Consider the following 21,545-nt stretch of genomic DNA (forward strand, 5'->3'; position numbering starts at 1 on the left):
GAATGTGCACTGAATATATTAAATTTTTCAGGTTATCCGTAAAGCTTGGGAGCATAGGTGAACATTCACAATGTCTTCTAGGACATCTTCATTTTAAAATAATGATAATAATAATAAAGACAAAACAAATAACAACATTATCTGTTTACAAACTTTATGGATACTCTGTACATCTGAGAGTAAAATGAAAGTGCAGACAAGTTTGGGAGAATGGTATTTGTAAAGTTATATTTTCTGCAAAGATAGAGGTAATGAAAACTTAAAAATGGGAGGAGTACTGACAAGGATATGGAGCAAATGAAACTCATCAATGCTTTTGATAATGTAAATTGATTCAACTACTTGGAAAACTTTAAGTTAGTATCTACTACAGTTCAACATGTGCCTAGCCTCCTACCCAGCAATTTCATCCTTGGCTTATATTCGACATAAGTCTGCAGACATAGTCATTAACAGATAGGTGCAAAAGTGGTCACGGCAGCATTTGTGGTAGTAGTTTGAATTTGGAAACTACCCACATGTGCATTAACAGAAGAACAGTTAAATAAATTGTGGTGTATTTACATACCAGGATGCCAGACAGCAGCAAGGCCAAGGGAATCATGATGATTACACTCACTGACACGTGAATCCCACAAGTGTGATGTTGACCAGAAAAAGCCAAACATTAAAGGATGTATCTGTTATGATTTCATTCCTAGAAAGCTTAAAAACAGCCAAAATCGATCTGTGGCATTTGACGTCAAGTAGTGGTTACTTTTGCAGAGTGGTTGCTGGTGGGGCGGGGCACAGAGGTATATTTCGGGGGCGTTGGAAATGTTTTGTTCCTTGTTCTGGGTTCTGATCATACAACTGCGTTCACTTTGTGAAATCCGTCATGCTATGTAGTTAGAAACTGTGCACTCTACATGGATGTCACAATTTAATAAGAGGTTCACAATTGGGAGGAAAAGAGAGAAGAGGAAATATAAAATGAGGTCTTTGTTGCTTAGGTAAAATAAATGGGAGTCAAAGGATATAATTTAAAACTGACAAAGCAAATAGCAAATACCAGTTAGGGAAAGGGAACTAAGGAAGTACATATGTGCATGGCTGTGGGTGATACATGTACATATAATGTTAACATGGAAACAGCCATGCAGACAATGCTAATATTCTAAATACGAAGAAATATAATGAAAAAAAAAGAAACTGTCCATACAGAGAACAAGAACCCATAGTAAATATAATGTAATATGCACAGTAAAATTAGTATAAACTGCTTGAATGAGTTGTAACCTTTCAGTCATATCTGTAAATGTAAATGGGCTTGACCCACTTATGGAAAACATCTTCATGTTGGCTCACAAAATAAAGCCCAAGTCTGTGCTTTTCATAAGAGACTTAAAGTGATAAAGACAGGCTTACAAAGGGGGCATTCTCACTTGTCCCTTTGACGTGCCCCCCCATTGTGGGATTTTGTTGTTTTTATTCACTTGCACTACAAGAGGCTCGGAGCTGATCTTACGTATTTCCTGCCCCAGTCTCAGAATCAGCCATTTTTCCACGGAGGATCAAAGCTGGGCACATTGGAACACGAAAATAAATAAAGGCGTTTTGGATTAGAATCACAATATAAAATAAATATTCATGAGTACACACTGATAGAAACAAGTGCCTTAATACATAAATAGATGGGGAGAGTGGTCCAATCTCTGCAGAGGAATTCCAAGGAGTTTATATAGAGACTCTGCTTGTAAGGGAGGAGAGTGTGACTCCTTATTCCTTAAGTGTTGGCTTCATGGAGGGACCTCCTGCCGAAGGTACATTGGAAAGTGGGGTAGGAAGAGCAGCTCACAGTGGAGGAATCTGACAAGCATTGCCTCAGCCAGGCAGGCAAGGTCGGCGTCAACAGCGAAAAGTCATGCTGACAGTGTGCACTCCCCTGGGACAGGAGGAGAATGGCCCTTCACCTCTGTGGCCTCCCTCCCCAAGACACAAAATCCCCGTAAAATGGGAAGAACACTACACAGATGTCAGTGGAAGAACATTCCATAAAATATCGTATTAGCACTCCTCAAAATTGTCAAGGTCATCAAAAATAAAGAAAGTCTGAGAGGTCGCCAGTGCCAAGAGAACCCTACAGAGACCCCAACACTAACTGAAAGTGGGATCCTAATGGGATCCTGGTGCAGGAAATGGACATGAGAGGAACCTAGGAAATCTGGATAAACCACGGCCTTTCATAAACAGCAATACAGGAACACTGGTGCATTAAGTGTAACCGATGCACCATATGTAAGATGTTAATACTAGGAGAATGTGGGTAAAAGGTATATGGCAACTCTGCACTGTCCTTGTATTTTTTTCTCTAAATATAAAAATAAAACTTTAAAAAAGGGGAGGAGGTAAAGGTACACCAATTAAAAGCAAATAGTGAAAAAGGAGACCGTATTACAGTATCAGACAAGGTGGAGTAACAGAAAAGCCACCTTAATGAAGCAAAACCAGAGCAGATGCAAGGAGACACGGACATCTATGCTCACCACTACATCACCAGCACTGCACCCTCTGACCAAGACAGGCCAAGGCAGCAAAAATAAATAAATAAGAACAAATAAGGATGCTGAAAATCTAAACCAAATAATCCATGATACCAAATAATAGAGATCCTACTTTCATCTGATATAGGTTAATAAAAATTACCTGGGTATTCCTTTGTATTTTGTTTTCATTTTTATTCCTCACTGCAATTATTCAAAGATAAAATTAAGGCCGGGCACAGTGGCTCACGCCTGTAATCCTAGCACTCTGGGAAGCCGAGCCGGGCGGATTATTTGAGCTCAGGAGTTCGAAACCAGCCTGAGCAAGAGCGAGACCCCGTCTCTACTAAAAATAGAAAGAAATTATTGGACAACTAAAAATATATAGAAAAAATTAGCCGGGCATGGTGGCACATGCCTATAGTCCCAGCTACTCGGGAGGCTGAGGCAGGAGGATCGCTTGAGACCAGGAGTTTGAAGTTGCTGTGAGCTAGGCTGACGCCATGGCACTCTAGCCTGGGCAACACAGTGAGATTCTGTCTCAAATAAATAAGTAAAATAAAATTAAAAAGGTAGAAAAGTAATCAAATCCTCAAATTAACCTAAACCCATAGAATATTGATAACTACACAGAAAGAAAAATAGACACAAGTAACTTTTGAACACAGGACTCTAGCTATACAATCTTAATGGAAAATTTCTAAGAGCAGAAAGCTCTAAAATACATCCTGGACTTTACCTGGCCTGTTTTTGGCGATCGTATTGCTGTGGTATTTCTGATGTTGTTATTAATAGTGTATATTGAGGGACAGAATAAATATATTGGTGATGTCAGGAACCAGGGCCGTCACTGTGGGAGAAGAGAGATCTGCATTTGAATCGGGCAAGATGAGGAGGCATAGTGTAGTGTTGAACTCACAGTGTATGATATACATTTACTTAGGTATTTCTCAGCTGTGGCCACAGAAAGTGACAAGAAAAAATCAGCACCCTGAAGTAATGGTCACCCCTAGCACTCGGTATTTCTAAATATTCTTCCCCTTAAAGAAACCAAGATCTGTGGAGAAATTCTTGTTTCTAGAAATTCTTGGTTCTAGGTCTGTGGTGAAAAGGCATGGCTTGAAATTGGCCGACGCACGCTTAATCATAAGTGAGTGTGCTTCCGAGGTGTGCAGATTGTCTGTCGGTCGGGAGATCTGACAGTTGCAGTGATGCTGCAGGGTTTATGGAATTTACCTTTGTGCCTGTTCTTAATGATGACTTTCAACAGCTTTTTTATCATTCACAAGTAATAGCTACATTTTAAATAACAGCTTCAAAATGTAAAGAAGTCTGAGTTTTCTTCCCTTATTGGACTTCCTGCTGAGCCTTTTGGCATGATGTTTCATTGAGGGCTGTTCTATTATCTGCTTCCCTGTGAAGAAAGAGGAATATGCAAGCTAATGTCAGACTTGGCTGGTTCCCTTAGAGGTCCTGAGCACGAACTTGATGGAAACGCTTAACCATGCAGGGGAATTTCAAAAGATTAGCAACCCTGTGACATAAGATGGTAAGCTGTTATTCAACAAAAGAAAATGCTTCATTAAGATGTTGATGCTTTTCAATCAGAATCATGGATCTTTTTAACTGTCAACTTAAAGGTTTTTTTAATAATATGATCTGATTTGAGAAGAAATTAAGTAGATTTCCTGTAGGATAAAAATTCAAAAATAATTTTTAGGAAACTCAGCAGCTGGTGAGAGACCTTGAGGAATGGTAGCGACTTAAGAGTTTAGGTGAGTTTCCACCCACCCTGCCAAAAAAATAATGAGTTCCCCCCACCATGTATAAAATAATTTCAAATTCTCTTCCAAAATAAAAAAAAATGGCTCAGGGGAAGGTGGGCATAGACTATTGGAGAGAGGAGACCCACTGGGCCTTGAGCCCACCTTCAGCCTGGCATGGCCTGCAAGCCCAGCTGAGAGCCTGCAGGACCAGTGGCTTCTTTGCTTCCTTCGGCTGTCAGGGTGGCCACTCATAGGAGGATCCACAGAGCAGGGCCACACCAGGGTCATGACGTTTCAGCACCTGGGCTTCACATTGAACGGCGCCTCCACCCAGATGCAGAGAGTCCCTGTCCTAAGCGGGAGGAATACCATCGCCAATAGATGAGACCCTTTCAGCATGGCTGATGCACCTGGGAAGGAAGCCAGACACAACCACACTTAGCCCTCGAAAGGGACCAGGCTGCGGGATGAATTAAAAGCTGCTCTCTGGCACTGATGGGTGCATGTGATTGCAGACCAAAGTTTGCATCCATATCTCTCAAATATCAACAATAATCAGAAGAAAGGATGCCATCCGCGCTGAAGTCCACACACACACACCAAATGGGAATAGCACAGCTGCCTTCCCTCTGCCCGAGTGCACGGTGCGTTTACTTGGTGGCAGTGCCCAGATGAAGGCGGGGCAGCAGCCCCTGCTGTGGGAATCCTTGTCAGCCAGTGATGACCGAGGCCCTCAGGTCCAGAGGGTAGAGAGTGCACCTGCCGTCTCACGTTGCCCTTCTCACCTTGAAGTCACCTCTTATGCCTACAGGTGCCCAGGCCAGAGGGGCAGGCTTTAACTGCCCATTTTCCCGGCATCACAAAGTCTTTCTTCCCTCCCTCCTGAGAGCTTGGCCTTGATGGCCGATGGAGTCTGAAGGAAAGAGATGGGCTTAACCACAAGAGGAAGCCAAGGTTGGAGATCATTCAAATGTGCACCCATTAGAGACCATGCAATGGCATGCTCGTGCTTTATGGATTCACAGTTTTACACTTCCCTTCTGGAATAATTCACCCATACTTTCTTCTGGCAGCTTCTTAGAATCTTTTCAGGAAAAGTGTGAATGACCCTGGTTCTAAACTGGCTTTTACTGAGGCACACTTGACAAGACTAAAATCACCCACTGTCCTTGGAAACTAACAGAGCATAATTGTTCCATGTGAAGAATCCCCGTCAGTGCCATGTTTTGCCCACATTGTCCCCTCCTGGAATGTTCTCATCAGGCGTAAGCTGTTGCCTCTCCGGGTTCCTGGGCACTCTCTGTGGTATGACCTGCAAACAGCTGTGCCCTTGTCAGAGCTGCCAGTTTATCTGGTCCCCACCACGTCACCAGCTCCGTGAGATTGAGACTTTGCCCCCATCGCTATATCCAGCGCAGAGCACACAGCTGGGCACACAGAAGGTGCCTGATAAATGCTGCTTAATGAATGAAGAAAGGACATTACATCTGTTCTCATTAGACCCATCTTTACCCACAGTATCTGTTTCTTGATTTTCCCCTGAATTCATGACAGCGACGTAGGTGCTTTTCATTGTTCTTAAAACTCTCCTCTCAAGATTTTAAAAGTGTCTGAGAAGTATGCATTGAATTATGTAATCACGGCAGATGCATACGTGAAAGTGTATTAAGTATAGGTGAAAATGAGAAACCAATTGCCTGCGTACCCTTGGCGATGATTGTTAATAGATTTGAACTTCTTAAGTAAGATGGGCTTAATCCTAAAGTCACATCAGTTCAGTGATCTTGTGCTGGTTTTAGGCTGAGCTCAGAGGCAGGAGGGAACAGTGTCGGGGGTGCACACTCTGGGCCAGAATCCCAGGGTTCAACCCACGTGCTGCCACCTGCTGTTGGGGGGACACGGGCAGGGTGCTTCACCTCTGTGATTCCGTTTCCTTGTCTATTAAATAACTCCACCTTATGAGACTATCACGCAGTTCTGTCGGCTGTTTCTGTGATTATTATCATAATGTAAAGAGGAAGAAAGCATGGTCTGAGAAGCTGCAGTGGAATGGAAAAGAGTATTTTGGTAACAGAAATCAGTGCCAGTGTGATGTGGGCACTGCATGTAACAGGTGCACGTTGCGTGGATATCTGGTTCAACCTTGCAGTTGAATAAAGACAAATCTTGAGCATAATTTAACCGATTTTTATTTAAAAGGCAGGGATGGCATTTCAAGTAGAGAGAACAGAATGAGCGAAAACATGGGTTTTTTAAAGAGCAGGATGCACATACGTTTACTCTTCCTGTGTCTGTCCCTCACGGGAGTTTATGGCACACACACACAAAAAATCAGGGAAAGGCACGTTTCCCTGAAGTTTCGGCTGTACTCCTGATGTAGATGTGCTCTTGGGTGAAGACCTGCTTCAGCCACCATAGCTTCTGGTGTTGAGAATAACACCTGGTAGGCTTCCAGGGACATCACAGCCTATGACCTTCTGACTCCATGTTCTTATGTACCTCCTAGCACCTCATGGTGTTCCAGGTGTCTGTTCCATGTGTGCACAGGGCTACCTCGCAAGTGATGGAACTTGTTTATTAAATACCAAAGATGAAATTAGTTATGAACCAGGAAGAAAAAAACAAGTGAAATGGACTCAACACAAACCCAAATATCAAAGGTTACAGGATCTAGAACCCAATATTTCTTTAAATAAAACCAATGGAGTGAGTCTATGTTAACATCTACATTTTTAAAGGAAGAGAACCATGAAAATATGCAGAGTGTGAAATTTTCCCATTTTGTTAGTTAACATTGATCTCTGGAACATACTCCTATAGGAATTTATATACATCTGTTAATCTTTAGGTACTGATAAGCTTGTTATCACTTCAAAAATAAATATTGTTTAGCAAGAAGTAAATGCAGTACTTTCTCATCTTCGAAGTGGTTTTAAAACAATGCAAAGCCTGTTAAAGTGTGTAGTTTGTTACTGGTTTTCATGATACTGGTGATCAAATCACATTTCTTTAAATAGCATCATACATGTCATCAGGTAACAGAAGCCTGAAACTTAATCCTGAGGGTCTAAACTAATGCTTAGAAAGACCATGTTCTGTGCAAACCATGGAGTCCCATATAAATGTGAGGGAGCTGTTGGTGTGGTAGGTGGTGGGTTTAATTTTTGTCATGGACTAGACCTGCTCCGCAGACTGTTCGCACTAAGGCATAGGAGAGAACATGAGGGATTCAGGTGGCCACCCCGCTGAAGGACTGGAGCTGAGTAGTGTGCAGGAAGGTGTTATATAATGCAAGAAAGCCCCACTGAGCCAACGCAGATGCTAAAATAATTCATTTTTATAGCTCAGCGATATACACTCTTCCTATCAAGATTGTCCTCTTTCAGAATAAGGAAAAAAGCAAACAAAGGCATTTAGAACTTGGAGGGTCTTTTTGTGGTGGGAGCTCATTGTACAAATACACTGCTCCCCCAGATGCTGATTTATGTAGATGTTCAATACACAAGTGTAAAAAACGGAGTCCCAAAACAATATTTGTTTTTAGATGAATAATTCACTCATTTTCCCTGTATGAGTTTTTCTTATCTAAAGCACTGGCCTTTCAGATTAAATAAATTTAATGTTTCAAAAGAATATGGACATGAATATTCATAAGGACCGAAACAGTGAATATAAATAAAAGCCCTTTTACATAACACTTTATTTTTTTTATGAATACCTTACCTTTTTTTTTTTTTTTTTTGCACTTCTAAGATGGTCTTATTCAAAGTGATTTTCCAGGACACGATTTCCTCTGCAAAGCCTACCTGTTATTGAGGTAGTGATCACTTCTTTTCCCATTGTTTCATGCAGCAATATTTTTCTTTCCATAAACAGAAAGGTCATGCTTGCTTGTGGCCCAGCCCCGTAGCCACAGATTCAGGCTAGCATGATGCCAAGTACTCATAAAGTGTTTGCCCAACAGTTGGAGGAATGCCAAAAAATAGAGTGTATATATATGTAAAAGATTATGGACCTTAAAAACTGTATAGCTAGTTTATATATATATGAAGCATGCAGACTATTTTTAGGTGTTTTTATGTATAGGCCAGTGGCGTAAAAGTTAAAAACTCTGATACATACAAGATTTGTATTATTGTATACTGGACTTATAGGCAGCAAAGATCTCCTGATCCCAGTTCCTTAAGGGTAGGATCAAACAGCTGGCATTTGAACAGAAAAAGAAAGGCAAATGAAAACGAGGGCCACAGTTATCATTGGACAGTCAACTGGCTTAACAAAATCTAGGGCACTGTGATATTTGATTGATTAATTGTTTTAATGGCATTGTCAGGCTGTTCTTATTGAAGTAATTCCTGAGATTACTGAGAATAACACTAGCTACCCAAGGGCTGTAACTGTTTAATTTTCTTTGAACATATGGGCTCAGACTGAATCCTTGATTTAATGGCAGTGTATTGTGTAATTTAAATCTGAACATTAATGGAAGTGAAGTTAGAATAATTGGAATAGAAAAGGCCCTATTTGTGACATATTGTGACTGGCTGGCTCATGCCCACGTACCAAGTTAGAGGGATGGCGAGTTCTTCACAGGAGGGGGCAGCTTGTGGCCCTCTGGTGCACATAGAAAGGGGGCTAAGGAGGGGTGGAAACGGTAACAGAGTCACTTTTGTATTAATAAAAATCTCAGGTCGTAAGTAGAACGTTATTTACTGCCTTCTGAACAAAATGCCTAAAAATCATCAAAGAGCACGTTATTTTCTCCTAATCATGTAACTAGAAAAAATAAGACATAGACACTTTATAAGAAACATTATTTTGTCTGAATGCTTTCAAATGAACTTACTCTTTCCTTCCTTTGCATTTGATGAGAAAAGTAATTTCTAAGGGAAAGGGCCTCCTGGTGTCGGAGCAAGGTGTTTTTGGTAGGGCAGATGGATTTTCAAGGCTCTTTTTGTTTTGAATAACATGAATACCCCACTTACCGAATGAGCTTTCCTCATGCTGCTCCACTAACCTTCAGGGATTATGTAGGAATAACATTTTCGCTTCAGCAAAAGATCATAGTTTATTTTTATATTGCTTTATGACTTTGGACAAAATACTTAAACCCTCAACACCTTGTTTTTCCGAGTTGTAAAGTAAAAATAAATGCTTATCAATAAATCCTGCATATAAGATATTTTGAGATAGACAAAATACTAATTTTAGGCTGGACGATGTTCTTTCTGTATATTGAGAGACATTTCTGGGAATGTTCTACTTTTTCTCAGTTCTGTTGTTTCTAAAGATTTTTAGAAACATGCAATTTAAAGAGCTCATGAAGCCTGGACATTTTTGGTAAAAGACTGTCTTGGAAGCCTGGCTTACCAATGATTTTTTCCAATGGATTAACAGTTTGCCCGAGTCCTGTGACAATTCTTTGCCAGTCCCAATGGTAATTACCTACTTTTACGTTTGCATGACAGTAGCACCTTATTTCTGACAACAATTGATATATTAGTTAGGTTTCTGCTCTGATAATGCTGAATAATGAATAACCCTCAAATCTCAGCCACTATAGCAACTATAATTTATTTCATAGTTCATACTCACTGGTGTTCAGGTTGGCTGAATTTATCTGATGTCTGTTAGCCCCACCTGGGCTCAAAAGGTAGGATGGGCTCCAGACTTTTGGGGTGCAGATCTACTCTATGTCTCTTTAATCCAGAGCCCAGTTGAAGAAATGCAACTTCCCAGACCCTGAATTTCTCGTTGTGGATAAACCAAACTCTAAGAGGGCTAGAAGAAACGTGGATTGGAGCCTCCTAAAATCTCAGTTCTGAACTGGCAGCTGTCTTTGCTGCCCATATTCCATTACTCAAACAAAGTAAGTCACATGGCCAAGTCCAAAGTCAGTAGGGTAGGAAGTGTACTGCATCTGCTGGGCTCCATGCAAGGGCAAGGAGAGAAGAAAGAAAGGTGGAAACTGAGGAAAGTTCAAGGAAGTTGCTATCGTGTCCTCATGTTTATGTTGGCCAAGAGAGTCTCTAACAGTCTGAATAGGTACTGTGGGAAATAGCAGTATAATCTGCGTCAGTATATACTATTATTCCAGGCATAAGGAGCACAGTTAGGCACTTTAACAATGAAGATGGAGGTGACAGCCCATATTCAGACATGAGACAGTCGTTTGTTAATTACTGGTAGAAAGCTTACAGGTTCTACCTAAACAAATCAGGCTGCCACAGAGATCCTGCAGTCATAATGTTTGTGTCAGAGGAAAAAAAGAGGTACAGGAAATAAATGAACAAGTTTGGAAGGAAACAGCCCTTCATTTTAAGAGACTTTAAGTGTCTTAAGAACAGAGATCTTGTGTTATCTATCGTAGCTAATAAAATGCCTTGTATATTGCAGAGTTAAAATAAACACTGGTGAAAAAGTGAATGTGTGAGTGGTGAATGAAGGGGGAAGATGACCTGTATAGGTAGATGAGTTTCCAGAGTCAAGCAAGGACTCGGGAGTAAGAGAAGGAAAGGAGGAGAGGTGTGGCCAGAATCCCCAGCAGTCCCGCCTGCCCCGAGCAGAGGCGGAGGGTGCGGAGCAGAAGCAGAGCTAGGGAAGACAGCCAGCTGCCTTCCCTGGTAGATGAGGTTTTTTCTTTTATATCCTACTACTCTCTTTTTCCAAGCTCTTTAGAATTGATGACATACCTCCTACCTATTTTAAATGAAAAAAGGCAGAGCAAAAGTTATTGTTTTACCTCCAATTCCATCATCAATCTTTCTAACTCTGAATAACATTTCCAAAGAGGAATGAAAGCTACCCAGTGATTCACGATCTCATCACGACTGTTTCGGAGCCCAGGCTTTCCATCAAAGAACATAATATGTGCTCTTTTGCTTAATAATATAACATCTAAAGAAATGTTTTCACATGGTACAAAGATAGAGTTGGATATTCAGAAAATATTCTTAGCCTAAGATAGCTGTATAGGAAACATAAAATCTTTTCTATCATCCAGTCATCAACATGTTCCTGAGTTTTTAATCTGGAATTATGATCATAAAAGCCTTTTTTTGAATAGTGTAAAGTTAATTTATAAGAATTTCTAAATGTGGTTTTCACAGTAAGAAAAGTATGGTTCTACTTAACATATTTAAGTATTTAAATATGATATTTAATATGAATAAGAGAGACTATTTGGTGACTCCAATGGACAATTCAGTTACCTCTTCTGAAACAAGAGATCTTTGTCAGTAAAATAAAAGCAACAGAATGGGGTGATGATTGCACAGAGGAAGGTATGGGGGAGGCCCAGAGATCATACCTCCTCTCTAATTGTTGGTGTTTTTGTTTTATTGTTTATTAAGTAGAAGTGAAATTAAAAAGAAATACTATTTTAAAGAAAATGGTCTTTATTCTAAAATAAAATTGGTTTGGAGGCATCAAGAAATAGAAACTCGTAACCAAGTCAAAAGATGCATAATTATTCTTTATAGTTCACTGATTCATTGATTTAGTCAACATTTATTTAGCACCAGACTTTGAATAGAGCTGCATAGTAGAGCTGAATGCATTATCCTTGTCCTAGCTGGAAAGGATTATCCTTGTCCTAGCTTGGAAATTCCCCTGCAGTGACTGTTACCATGGCAAGGGTAACACTGACCACTGAGCCCACTGACAGCCCTTTGGAGCAGTGCGGGTCATGGACACCGCACTTGGGAAACAGGGTTAGAATAGAGTCCCGTGCAGTGAACCTGGGCGAGCCCAAGAGGGTGTGTTTCTGACAAGCTCCCGGTGAGCTTGGTGTTCAGGTCCAAGGACCATGCTTGGTGTAGCAGAGATCTTGAGCTCCATACAATGACGGACAATGCTGGGTCATTAGTGTTGTGGGGAGTGATGGAGGAGCTGAGAAGGTTTGTACCTCCCACACTCTGAGTGTACTGGGGAGGAAGGGGTGGACAGTGCGTACATCCAGGTAAAAGTCATCGGACACTCACAGGTTCACAGATGTACAGAGCATGCCGTTGACACAGAGAAGCTGGTTTAATCTCCGTTACTTGTTCTAAAGTGGTTTTAATCATATAGAGCATGTGTGGGCCTTTTAGTGAAGCATATGCAGTTATGATGCTCTGCTGTTCTCAGTTATCTTTGTTAATGACGAGAGGTTAAGATGAGCAGGGATAATAATGACTGCCACCCAGGGGCCATCATGTGACAGGGAATTAACACATGTCTGCGTAGCCAAGCTCGGGCCCCTGGAGTTACGCATCACTGAGAACATGCTTCCCTGGGCTTTTCTGCTCATAATTTCCATGTGTAATTGCATCTGAAATGTTTCCTTCCTTCTTTCCTTCCTCCCTTCCTTCCTTCCTTCCTTCCTTCCTTCCTTCCTTCCTTCCTTCCTTCCTTCCTTCCTTCTTTCCTTCTTTCTCTGAGTTAGTATTTGTTGAGGGTTTAAGCTCTGGGTACCATTTGCAGATGCAAGGAGCCGTCCAGACAGTGCCCTTGTTCCCATGCAGCCTACATGTGTATGGGAGATAACAGGAAAGAAAAAAGTATAAAAATAAGCATCCTAATTCCAATAATGATGTAAAGAATGTAAAGTAGGTGATAAGCTGGAGAATGAATGGGAGAACATCCCATTCATAGATGGGAGGATCAGTGGCATTATTTCTGGGGAGGTGACATTTGAGTGGCACAGCCCCAGTGAGGAGCAGGAGCCAGCCAAGGAAAGATCCCGGGAGGACAATTTGGGGTAGAGAGAACCAGTGCAAAGCCCTGGGTTTGTTCAGGGAACAGCAAGGAGGCCAGGACGGAGGGATCGTGAACGTGGGAGTGAGGGGAGTTGGTAGGACATGAGATTGGAGGTGTTGGCCTGGGCCAGGTCTTGAGGGACCCTTATTGGCATGGTGAAGACTTTGACTTTTTCCTGAGTGTTATTGAGAGTCATTGGAGGGGAGTGTTGTGATTGCCTTTAACTTTTAAGATTAGAACTTTGACTTCTGCCTGAAAAATTCACTCTGGGGATGCTGTTGGGATGTAGCTGTCGGGGCGCTCCTGCAGGGATCCAGAGGTGACCAAGTGACTTGGGTGGTGTAGCCACAGGCAGGTGGGAATAGATGGGCTCAGGGTGTCTTTTAGGCATGGAGAGAATGAGGAAAAGGAAGTTACTGAGGATAGCTCCTCCGTTTGGGCACTAGGAGTTTCCCTACTTGAGATGGGGAAGAGTACACAAAGGGCAGGGGTTTGTTGGTGCTTGGGGAATAAAATACCCCTGGTGAAAATGGCGTTCCCCACACTCTGGGTCTGTTTTCAAAATCTACAGTCTCTGTTTCATGCATACCTGGAAATGATACTAAGAACAATTTGGCTGTGAGGGCTGTGTAATCTGCTGTGGTATTATGAGCATGGAATTGGGAATTAGATCTTAGACCTGAGCTGGCGGAGTTCCACCTGCAGCTCCATGTGAGGTTCTTTGAAACCCAAAGCAGCCAGAGTGCTTGAAAAGAGAATAGAACCTGAGAAAGCTCTAGAAGCATCTGGAAGCATCCACGCCTGAACTGTTGCAGAATCCTGGCTGGGTCTGAGAGCTAGTCCTCTGTGGAGAAGCTGTCGGGCTGGAAACACAGTAGATCCTTTCTCTTGGTTCTACTCCTGTGGGTCAGCCTTGGTCTTTGACCTGGGAGGAGGCAGCTTCTCAACTGAACCAGAGCTGGGGTTTGATGGAATTTCAGTCGGGGGGACTATATGAATTCATTGAAGTCTATGAACACACACACACACACACACACACACACACACACACGGGCGTGCGCGCACACCTGGGGAAAGAGAGAAGAGGAAGGGAAGGAAGTTAAACCTGAGAAAGAGGACAACCATGGAGACACTCACAGAAGCCTTAACACATGGACGGTTCAGCACTAAAGGTCGGCATGACAGTGGGTCCCCCAGTTAAACTAAAGAAAAGACTCCTTTACACAGTTTGTGATATTTACATACAAAAATGTGTTAGTAAGTCAAAGTAATCCTCATGTGAAGTGTGATCAAGGAACGAGGTAAGAAAACAATAATATGGACGAAAAGGTATACATTGCTTTGCAGATTTTGTTTCCGGAAAAGTTAAAGCACATCTCCATGATACAGCTTTCTAGCTATGTTTCCAGAAATTTTAAAAAATGCTCCTAATTACTGTATGGTATAAATTTCTGTATGGTATAATACTATAAATATGGTAAAATACTGTATGGTATAAAATTCTCAAAATCATCAGTTCTTTAAAATGTAGTTGACATCTAATGAGAAGATTTTTACTTTGAATTTAGAATTTACCATCCAGAATTAGATTAGATTAATTAGACATTAATAGATTTTATTAGATAAATTAGACCAAGCAAATTAATATATTCAAGAATTCCATCTTTTCCTTGGGCAATTTTTACTAATTTTGGCATTTCTAGTTATATTCTGCAACAACAAGATTCAATGTTATAAGAACCATACCCCAATCCTATAGTTAGGAAGGAATCATTCCTACAGTTTTTATAAAATCTGTGCCTTTGAAAATTAAGGTACTACTTTAAATACTATGATATTTCTAATTTCTCAGGTTTGATGGGGAGTAAAATAGTTTGAGTAGCTCTACTTCTGATTATAAAATACTTACATTATGTTCACTGAGATGTTATTTCCTTTAGCATTATTAGCATAAAAAATAGAAAATATTTCCCTGGTGATGTGCTTCTCCACAGAGCCGTGTGATTTACATAACTAATGCTGATTATCTTCCTGATTACACGTGTTTATGTATTCTAGAAGAGGATGGAATAAACCAGCAAAGCTTCATGAGGATATTAGAGTTGAGGCACCATTTCAAAGAAAAAAACCAGAAAATTCATCTTTTAAGTTATTACTGGCATGTGCAGAAACTTTTTTGCTTGTGTTTGAACTCTGAAAGAAATGTTGAATCAAACCCTGAGAATCCACAGGCTTTGCACCGAGGCCTGAGAGGGAAGAGGGGCGCGGTAGATCTGTGTAGAGTCAGGACAGGGCGCGTCTCTGTGCCAGGTCAGCCTTTGCTTCAGTCGTACCTCACCTCTTCTCCATTATCGTAGTAATTTTCTCAAAAAAGTAAAATGTGTATTTTTTCATTTTTGATCAAATAGTTCTAGATTCATAGATTGTAAATAACCTTGATACTGTGGACATTTGCTTTTAGTCCCTGATGTGGGACTAAAGCATGGATCTAAAGTGGGCGGAAAGTATCTCAGATCTAAATTCAGGTCTGATTACTGCATAGATGTGATTGGTGTGGTTTGATCTGGTTTGATTACATCACAGACTTGATTGGCTGAATTGTGTCCCCAAAAAGATATATCAAAGTGCTAACTCCTGGTTTCTGTGAATGTGACCTTATTTGGAAACAGGGACTTTGCAGATGTCATCGAGTTAAGATGAAGTCATACTGGATTTAGGGTGGGTCCTAAAACTAATAGCTGGTGTCTTCATAGCAAGCGGGGAATTTGGACAGAGGTACCTGGAGAAGACAATGCCATGTGAATACACGGACTCACAGGGACGAGGCCATGTGGAGATGGAAGCAGAGATTGGGGTGATGCAGCTACAAGCCTGAGGGTGCTCAGGGTTGCTGGAAGCTACCAGAACCTGCTGTGGATCCAAGAGTGAACATCGGTGAGGAAACACTGCAGTAATGATGGCACACCCATTGCTATGGAGCATTTGTAACTAGTGAAAAGTAAATCATACATTCACATCTATAGACCTGGTACTTCGTCTCAAGGTGGGATGCAGATCTTTGTGAAGACCCTGACTGGCAAGGCCATCACCCTTGAGGTCGAGCCCAGTGACACCATTGAGAATGTCAAGGCAGAGAGCCAAGACAAGGAAGGCGTCCCTCCTGATCACCAGACTGATCTTTGCTGAGAAGTAGCCAGAAGATGGGCTACTTCATGTTGTTGCATTCCCAAAAAATAAAAATAAAAAAAAGTATAGTATACATTTTTTGTATAGTTAAATGAAAAACATATAGTTAGATGAAAAATGCAAACTGCAGGGTATTGTATATAAAAGCATCCAATTTTTGTAAACATAACATCAACAAAATCCCCCATGAGACTGTGCATGTGTGTGACCTCGGTGTCAATAGGGACCAGCTAAGCTGTGCTTAGGAACTCAGGGGCTTCACATTGCAAGAGTTGATCACTGGCTCACAGGAACACAGGTCCATGGGGGTTGGTTGAGTGACTCTGCTGCCCACGTGGGGATCCAGGCTGGGAGAAGCTTCATCTCCGTTTCCGTGATTGCCGGGTAGGGAAGAGGACATGACAAATTGTGCGCTGGCTTTTAAAGTTTCCACCCAGAAAAGATACACATCACTTCAGCTTGCCCTTCATTTGTCAAAACCTCACCTGAATGAAAAGAAAGTGGCCAGGCGCAATTGTACTGTGCCCGGAAGGAAGAGAGCTAGAGATGTTTGATAAAGCGTCATAATGGTCACCCAAAGCGCGGAGCAGGCGCAAAGGAGGGAGGGTACAGATGGGTTTTCCTTGCTGGTGGGCAGGGAGAGGGAGAGAGCACAGAAGCACATTCCTAACATACAGATAGGCCATGAGGCAGCTCAGTGAAGTCAAGCGAGAGAGCAGAAGACAGAGAGAGGCAATCTCCGGAGTCTGGAGTCCTGAAGACACTGTGTGTGTGTGCGGACGTGAGGAAAAAATTTTCACAAATCTCGAGGATTTGCACGTAGGTTATTGGAGCTGGAGCCATTATGGGCAGAAGCACGCTGTCCTGCAGGAGGAACAGGCTGAAGAAAGGAAAGGACAGGCTCTCAGTTGGTTTGAAACTTGTGGAGCTTCGGGTTCAGATAGAAGGTCCATGGGAAGAAATGCACGTCTCACAAAAGGCAAATGCAGGACTGGAGTGGAGAGGCACAGTTGACACCGTTTTCTTTGGCTAAGTGCTGCTGCTTCAGTACTGTGTTGACGCACTGTGTTGACGCCGGGCTTCTGGGCAGGGCTGCAGGAATCGGATGAAGGGCTCCTCTCTTCTCAGCCAGTGGACAGAGGTACAGCTAAGGGGACTCTCAGCTCCGGAAATGTCCCCGTGGTATCATGGAAACCCAAGAGATTTTTTGGAGCTTTTTACCCACACATTCTTTAGATATGCCAAATCCATTTTAGTTTTACATATGGCCCTATTTGATGTTGCATTGGAAAGCAGGCTCAAAAAAAATTAGAGCCCTCTGGGATTAATAAGAACAAAGAACCTCCCCCCATGGGGTTGGAAGCTGCCGTTGACCTTCCTTGCTCCCCATGCCACCTGCCGAACGCTGCTCAGGTACCACTAAGCTGGGTCCCTGAAACGCTGCCAGCAAAACCTCTAACTTCATCTAACGTAATTTGTTTAATTGACTTCTGAAAATTCACTTTGCCATTTCAAAATGAATACTTAACAGGAGCTACTGTATTCAGAAAACTGAAGGTGTATTTACCATTCGGTTATTGTGGATAAACCTTCCACATGCTTCCATTCCAAATCTCACAATGTTTGCAGAAGTATGCTAGTGGAAATAGGGTTAGAATTTTAAAGCTGCCCAAAATTAAGCTATTCAAAAGTTATGATAATTTTAAAGAAATGCTAAAGGTTTTTGCATTAGAAGAAAAATACGTAGCTGTAAAGGAGAGTTTCTCTTTTGTAATTGTCGATTCTGACACCCAAAAATATTGATTTCATATCTCTTATAGGATGTGAGGTTTTTGCATAAATGCTATGTGTAGAAATAACAATATCTTAGTTGAAAATATTTCCTGTAAATTGGGTGAGTATTTGGGATTCCAAAGTAGATTCATTTTCTCAATAGGCTGTGACTACACAATTGTGTTTCCCATCCCTAAAGAAAACTTTCGACAGCTCAGTGGTTCTTGACCAGATCTTTCGGAAGACCTGGGAAGGGATTTGCACACCAAGCACTCAGCAAGTGCTGGCGCTAGTTATTAGTGGCTTTGAAATATGATTTTTGGGTCCAAGAACTCCTGTATGTTCCCTCTGTGGGAAGATGGTGTGAGGGAGGTGCCCAGCCTGCCTGTGTAGACCCCACTTACTCACAGCCCTTCCAGACACGCCTGGTTCTTCCCATGTGCACTTCGCATTTTGATACATAAACTAAGACAATTGTTCTTGCCTTGGGTTCACATCCCGTGTATGGAGCGTTAACACGTGGAACGCACAACACGTGAAATAATAATGCTTTACTGAAAAATCTTCAGTCTCTTATTTTTAAAGAGGTGAAAGAAAAAATATTTACCAGGAAAAAAATATTGCTATGGTAATCTGTTCACCCACAGTTTTTGGCCTCAGGGCCCTTATAAATATAGATTGAATGGGAGGAGACGGGGGCCGGAAGCAGATGGTCTGTGCCGAATCTGGGCTGCCCGGGGAGGATTCCTGGTCACTTTTCCCACTCACGGTGGGTTTCTCCTTGGCTGTTGTTCTGAGATGGCTGAACTTGCGAGAATGGGAGAAGGTGGAACAGAGTCTGTCCACCCCCTCGTCTCCTCGCAGTGGGAGGTGCCCCTTCTCTCAGGACACGCAGACTGTGAAGTGACGGCTGCATGCATGCGTGTCCCCTCCGCTGGGCTGCGAGGTCCCTGCGAGCAGGGCTTCCCTCCTGCACACTCCACCTCCAGAACCCAGCTGCCTCCTGGGAGGAGCCTCATGCAGGTTTGCTGAATGAGTGAATGGACGTGCAGGTTGCAGCCCCGTGAAGGAAACGGAAGCATGCCTTTTCAGGATCCAGGTTTATTTTTAGGCTGTCTCTCTAATCTCTCATGTGCTCTTTTGTCTGTGACAGTTACACAAATACAGCTTATAAGACACCACGCTTGAATAGTGAGATGGTGACAGACGGTTCCTTTCAGGTTGTAATATGCGGTGCAGATTCCTGTGAACACCCAAGGAGAAGAGCCTGGTGTCCTCCCGGGCTCCCTTCCCTCTTTAAACCCATTGGGAGCAGAGCCCATTGCTCATGTTCTTCTAACGAACTCACATCCCGACTTGGTACCGAACAGCTGGCATGCTCTCCCCGCATCCGCATCCTTCCAGCTGTGCTGGGCTACAGAGCCCCCTTCAGGTGGCAGAGGACACGCGGTGAGGATGGGGCCGGCTCTTTCCCTGGCTTCCCTTCCAAGAGCTGCGTGGGGAAGCTGGCCACACACCACGTCCCCTGCTTCCCCTAACCTCGGCCCCTTTCCCCCCAATTTATCGCCTTTCCATCCTTGTTGATTGAAAAGGATCTGTTTTATTACCTACTAACCCATTTTCTTTTCCATTCCAAATCTTTAAGCAGTTTCATACTGATTGTTTTTCTTGAGGTGAAATTCACGTATGGCAAATTAGTCATTTTAAAGTGAAGAATTCAGTACATTCTCAATATTGTGCAACCAACACCCCTACCTAGTTCCAGAGCATTTTTCATCATCCCAAAGGAAACTCTGTACCTACTAAGCAATTGCTGCCTATTCCCTGCCCCACTCCTCTCCCCATCCCCCTGGCAACCTCCAATGTGTTTTCTGTCTATGTGGAATTACTTATTCTGGATATTTTATATAAATAGTATCATGCAATGTGAGTTTTTGCCCAAATTTTGTTCACTAGCATGATGTTTTTGAGGTTCATCCACATTATAGCATGTATCAGTACCTTATTCCATTTTAAGGCTGGTTAATATTCCATTGTATGGATATACCACATGCTCTTCATTCATCATTCTGTGATGGAAACTTACGTTTCCACCTTTTGGCTGTTAAGAAAGTGCTGTTATGAACATGTGTGTACATGTATTTGTTTGAGTACCTGTTTTCAGTTCTTTAGGGTATATACCTAGCAGTGGAATTGCTGGGTCATAGGGTTATTCTATATTTAACTTCCTGAGCAACTGCCAAACTGCCAACTGTGTTCCACAACAGCTGAACCATGTGTAAGCCGTTTTATTTTATTTCTCACATGCCCATGCTCTCTGCATCCACTCTCACTAACTCTGAGACAGCACCTGTCCACCCTCCCTGGGTATCCCTGCACAGTTTGATAGATAACTTAAAGAATCCACGGTGTGCATTCTAAAGCACAGACACAAAACCCTGCTACCTCAGGACCAGATTTGCATCCGTACCCCAGGAACTACTCAGGTTAACCTAATGTCTGCAATGGTTTGGATGCCAAAACTGAAAGTCCCCAAATTTTGAAAACAAATTCTTTTTCTCCATCACACTCATTAGTTCTTTCTTGTAATCCAGTGGATTTGTGTGAATATGCTGTTGTATTCTGTAATGATATTATTTCGTAAATGAGCATGTCTCATGTTTCTCATGTTGTTTTACGCAGCCTTTAATAGAAAGGAAAGAGTAAGCACATAGGAACCAGAACACTTTGTGACTTTCAATCCTTTTCTTCCCCCTGTAGGTATCATTCTTCCTCTTCATTATCTTCGTGGTGTACACCATGCTGCCCTTCAACATGCGAGATGCCATCATCGCCAGCGTCCTCACCTCCTCTTCCCACACCATTGTGCTGAGTGCCTGCCTGTCTTCAACTCCAGGGGCCAAGGAGAACCTGGTCTGGCAGGTGGGTGCCCATCCGCATTCTCAGGGGATGACCTCTGCATCCCGCACCAATTCAGGGTGTATCTGTAGTCTGGTACCTAGAAGCTGCTTCCTTTGGGCTCCTTGGGGCTGACTCTGAGTGACACTAGGGGAAGCCAGCCCCACCAATGACCTCCATTGGTGGAATCCACAGTCACTTAGCAATTACCGACAGTGATCTAATGTGTTAGCAGGAAAATTGAATATGACAACTCCATTTTGCTGATTGCTGAATGGTAGTATGATTTTGATGATTAAAAGGTGTTCTTACTATACATCATAATTTAGCACTCTTATTGATAGAGTGAAATAACTTATACAATCAAATTAATAATTATTTCCCACCTCTCTCTTTACCATGATATCCAAAACCCTCTCATTATGGAGGACAAAAAAAATTCTCCATTTTTAAATCTTCTGGCAAATCCATGAGCATTATAAAATAAAATAGTTCTTTAAAATGCTACAAAAACAAATTTTGCCTTACTAATAAATGGCATTTCAAAGAAGCCATTCTATTTAATTAGTTAAAAGCATTTTAAAAGCTATTAGATTTCCTGTTATGTACATCCATAAACATGAGGGCCAATGATTTGGAGTTATTCGTAATAGTCTCTAAT

General features: G+C 42.1%; 1 protein-coding gene across 1 annotated transcript in view; it reads left to right on the forward strand.

Moving 5' to 3' along the window:
* The window catches only part of LOC105825695 (adenylate cyclase type 2-like), a gene marked incomplete at its 3' end in the record, with an annotated part of 125,980 nt that extends 105,072 nt beyond the window's left edge, over positions 1 to 20,908 (forward strand). The window contains exon 3 of the mRNA XM_012663578.1: positions 20,747 to 20,908. Within this exon, the coding sequence (XP_012519032.1) occupies positions 20,747 to 20,908 (162 nt within the window). The remainder of the gene's footprint in view (positions 1 to 20,746) is intronic.
* Positions 20,909 to 21,545: the final 637 nt, after the last annotated feature.

This window comes from Propithecus coquereli, unplaced genomic scaffold (assembly GCF_000956105.1).
Source record: "Propithecus coquereli isolate 6110/MARCELLA unplaced genomic scaffold, Pcoq_1.0 Scaffold810, whole genome shotgun sequence".
NCBI lineage: Eukaryota > Metazoa > Chordata > Mammalia > Primates > Indriidae > Propithecus > Propithecus coquereli.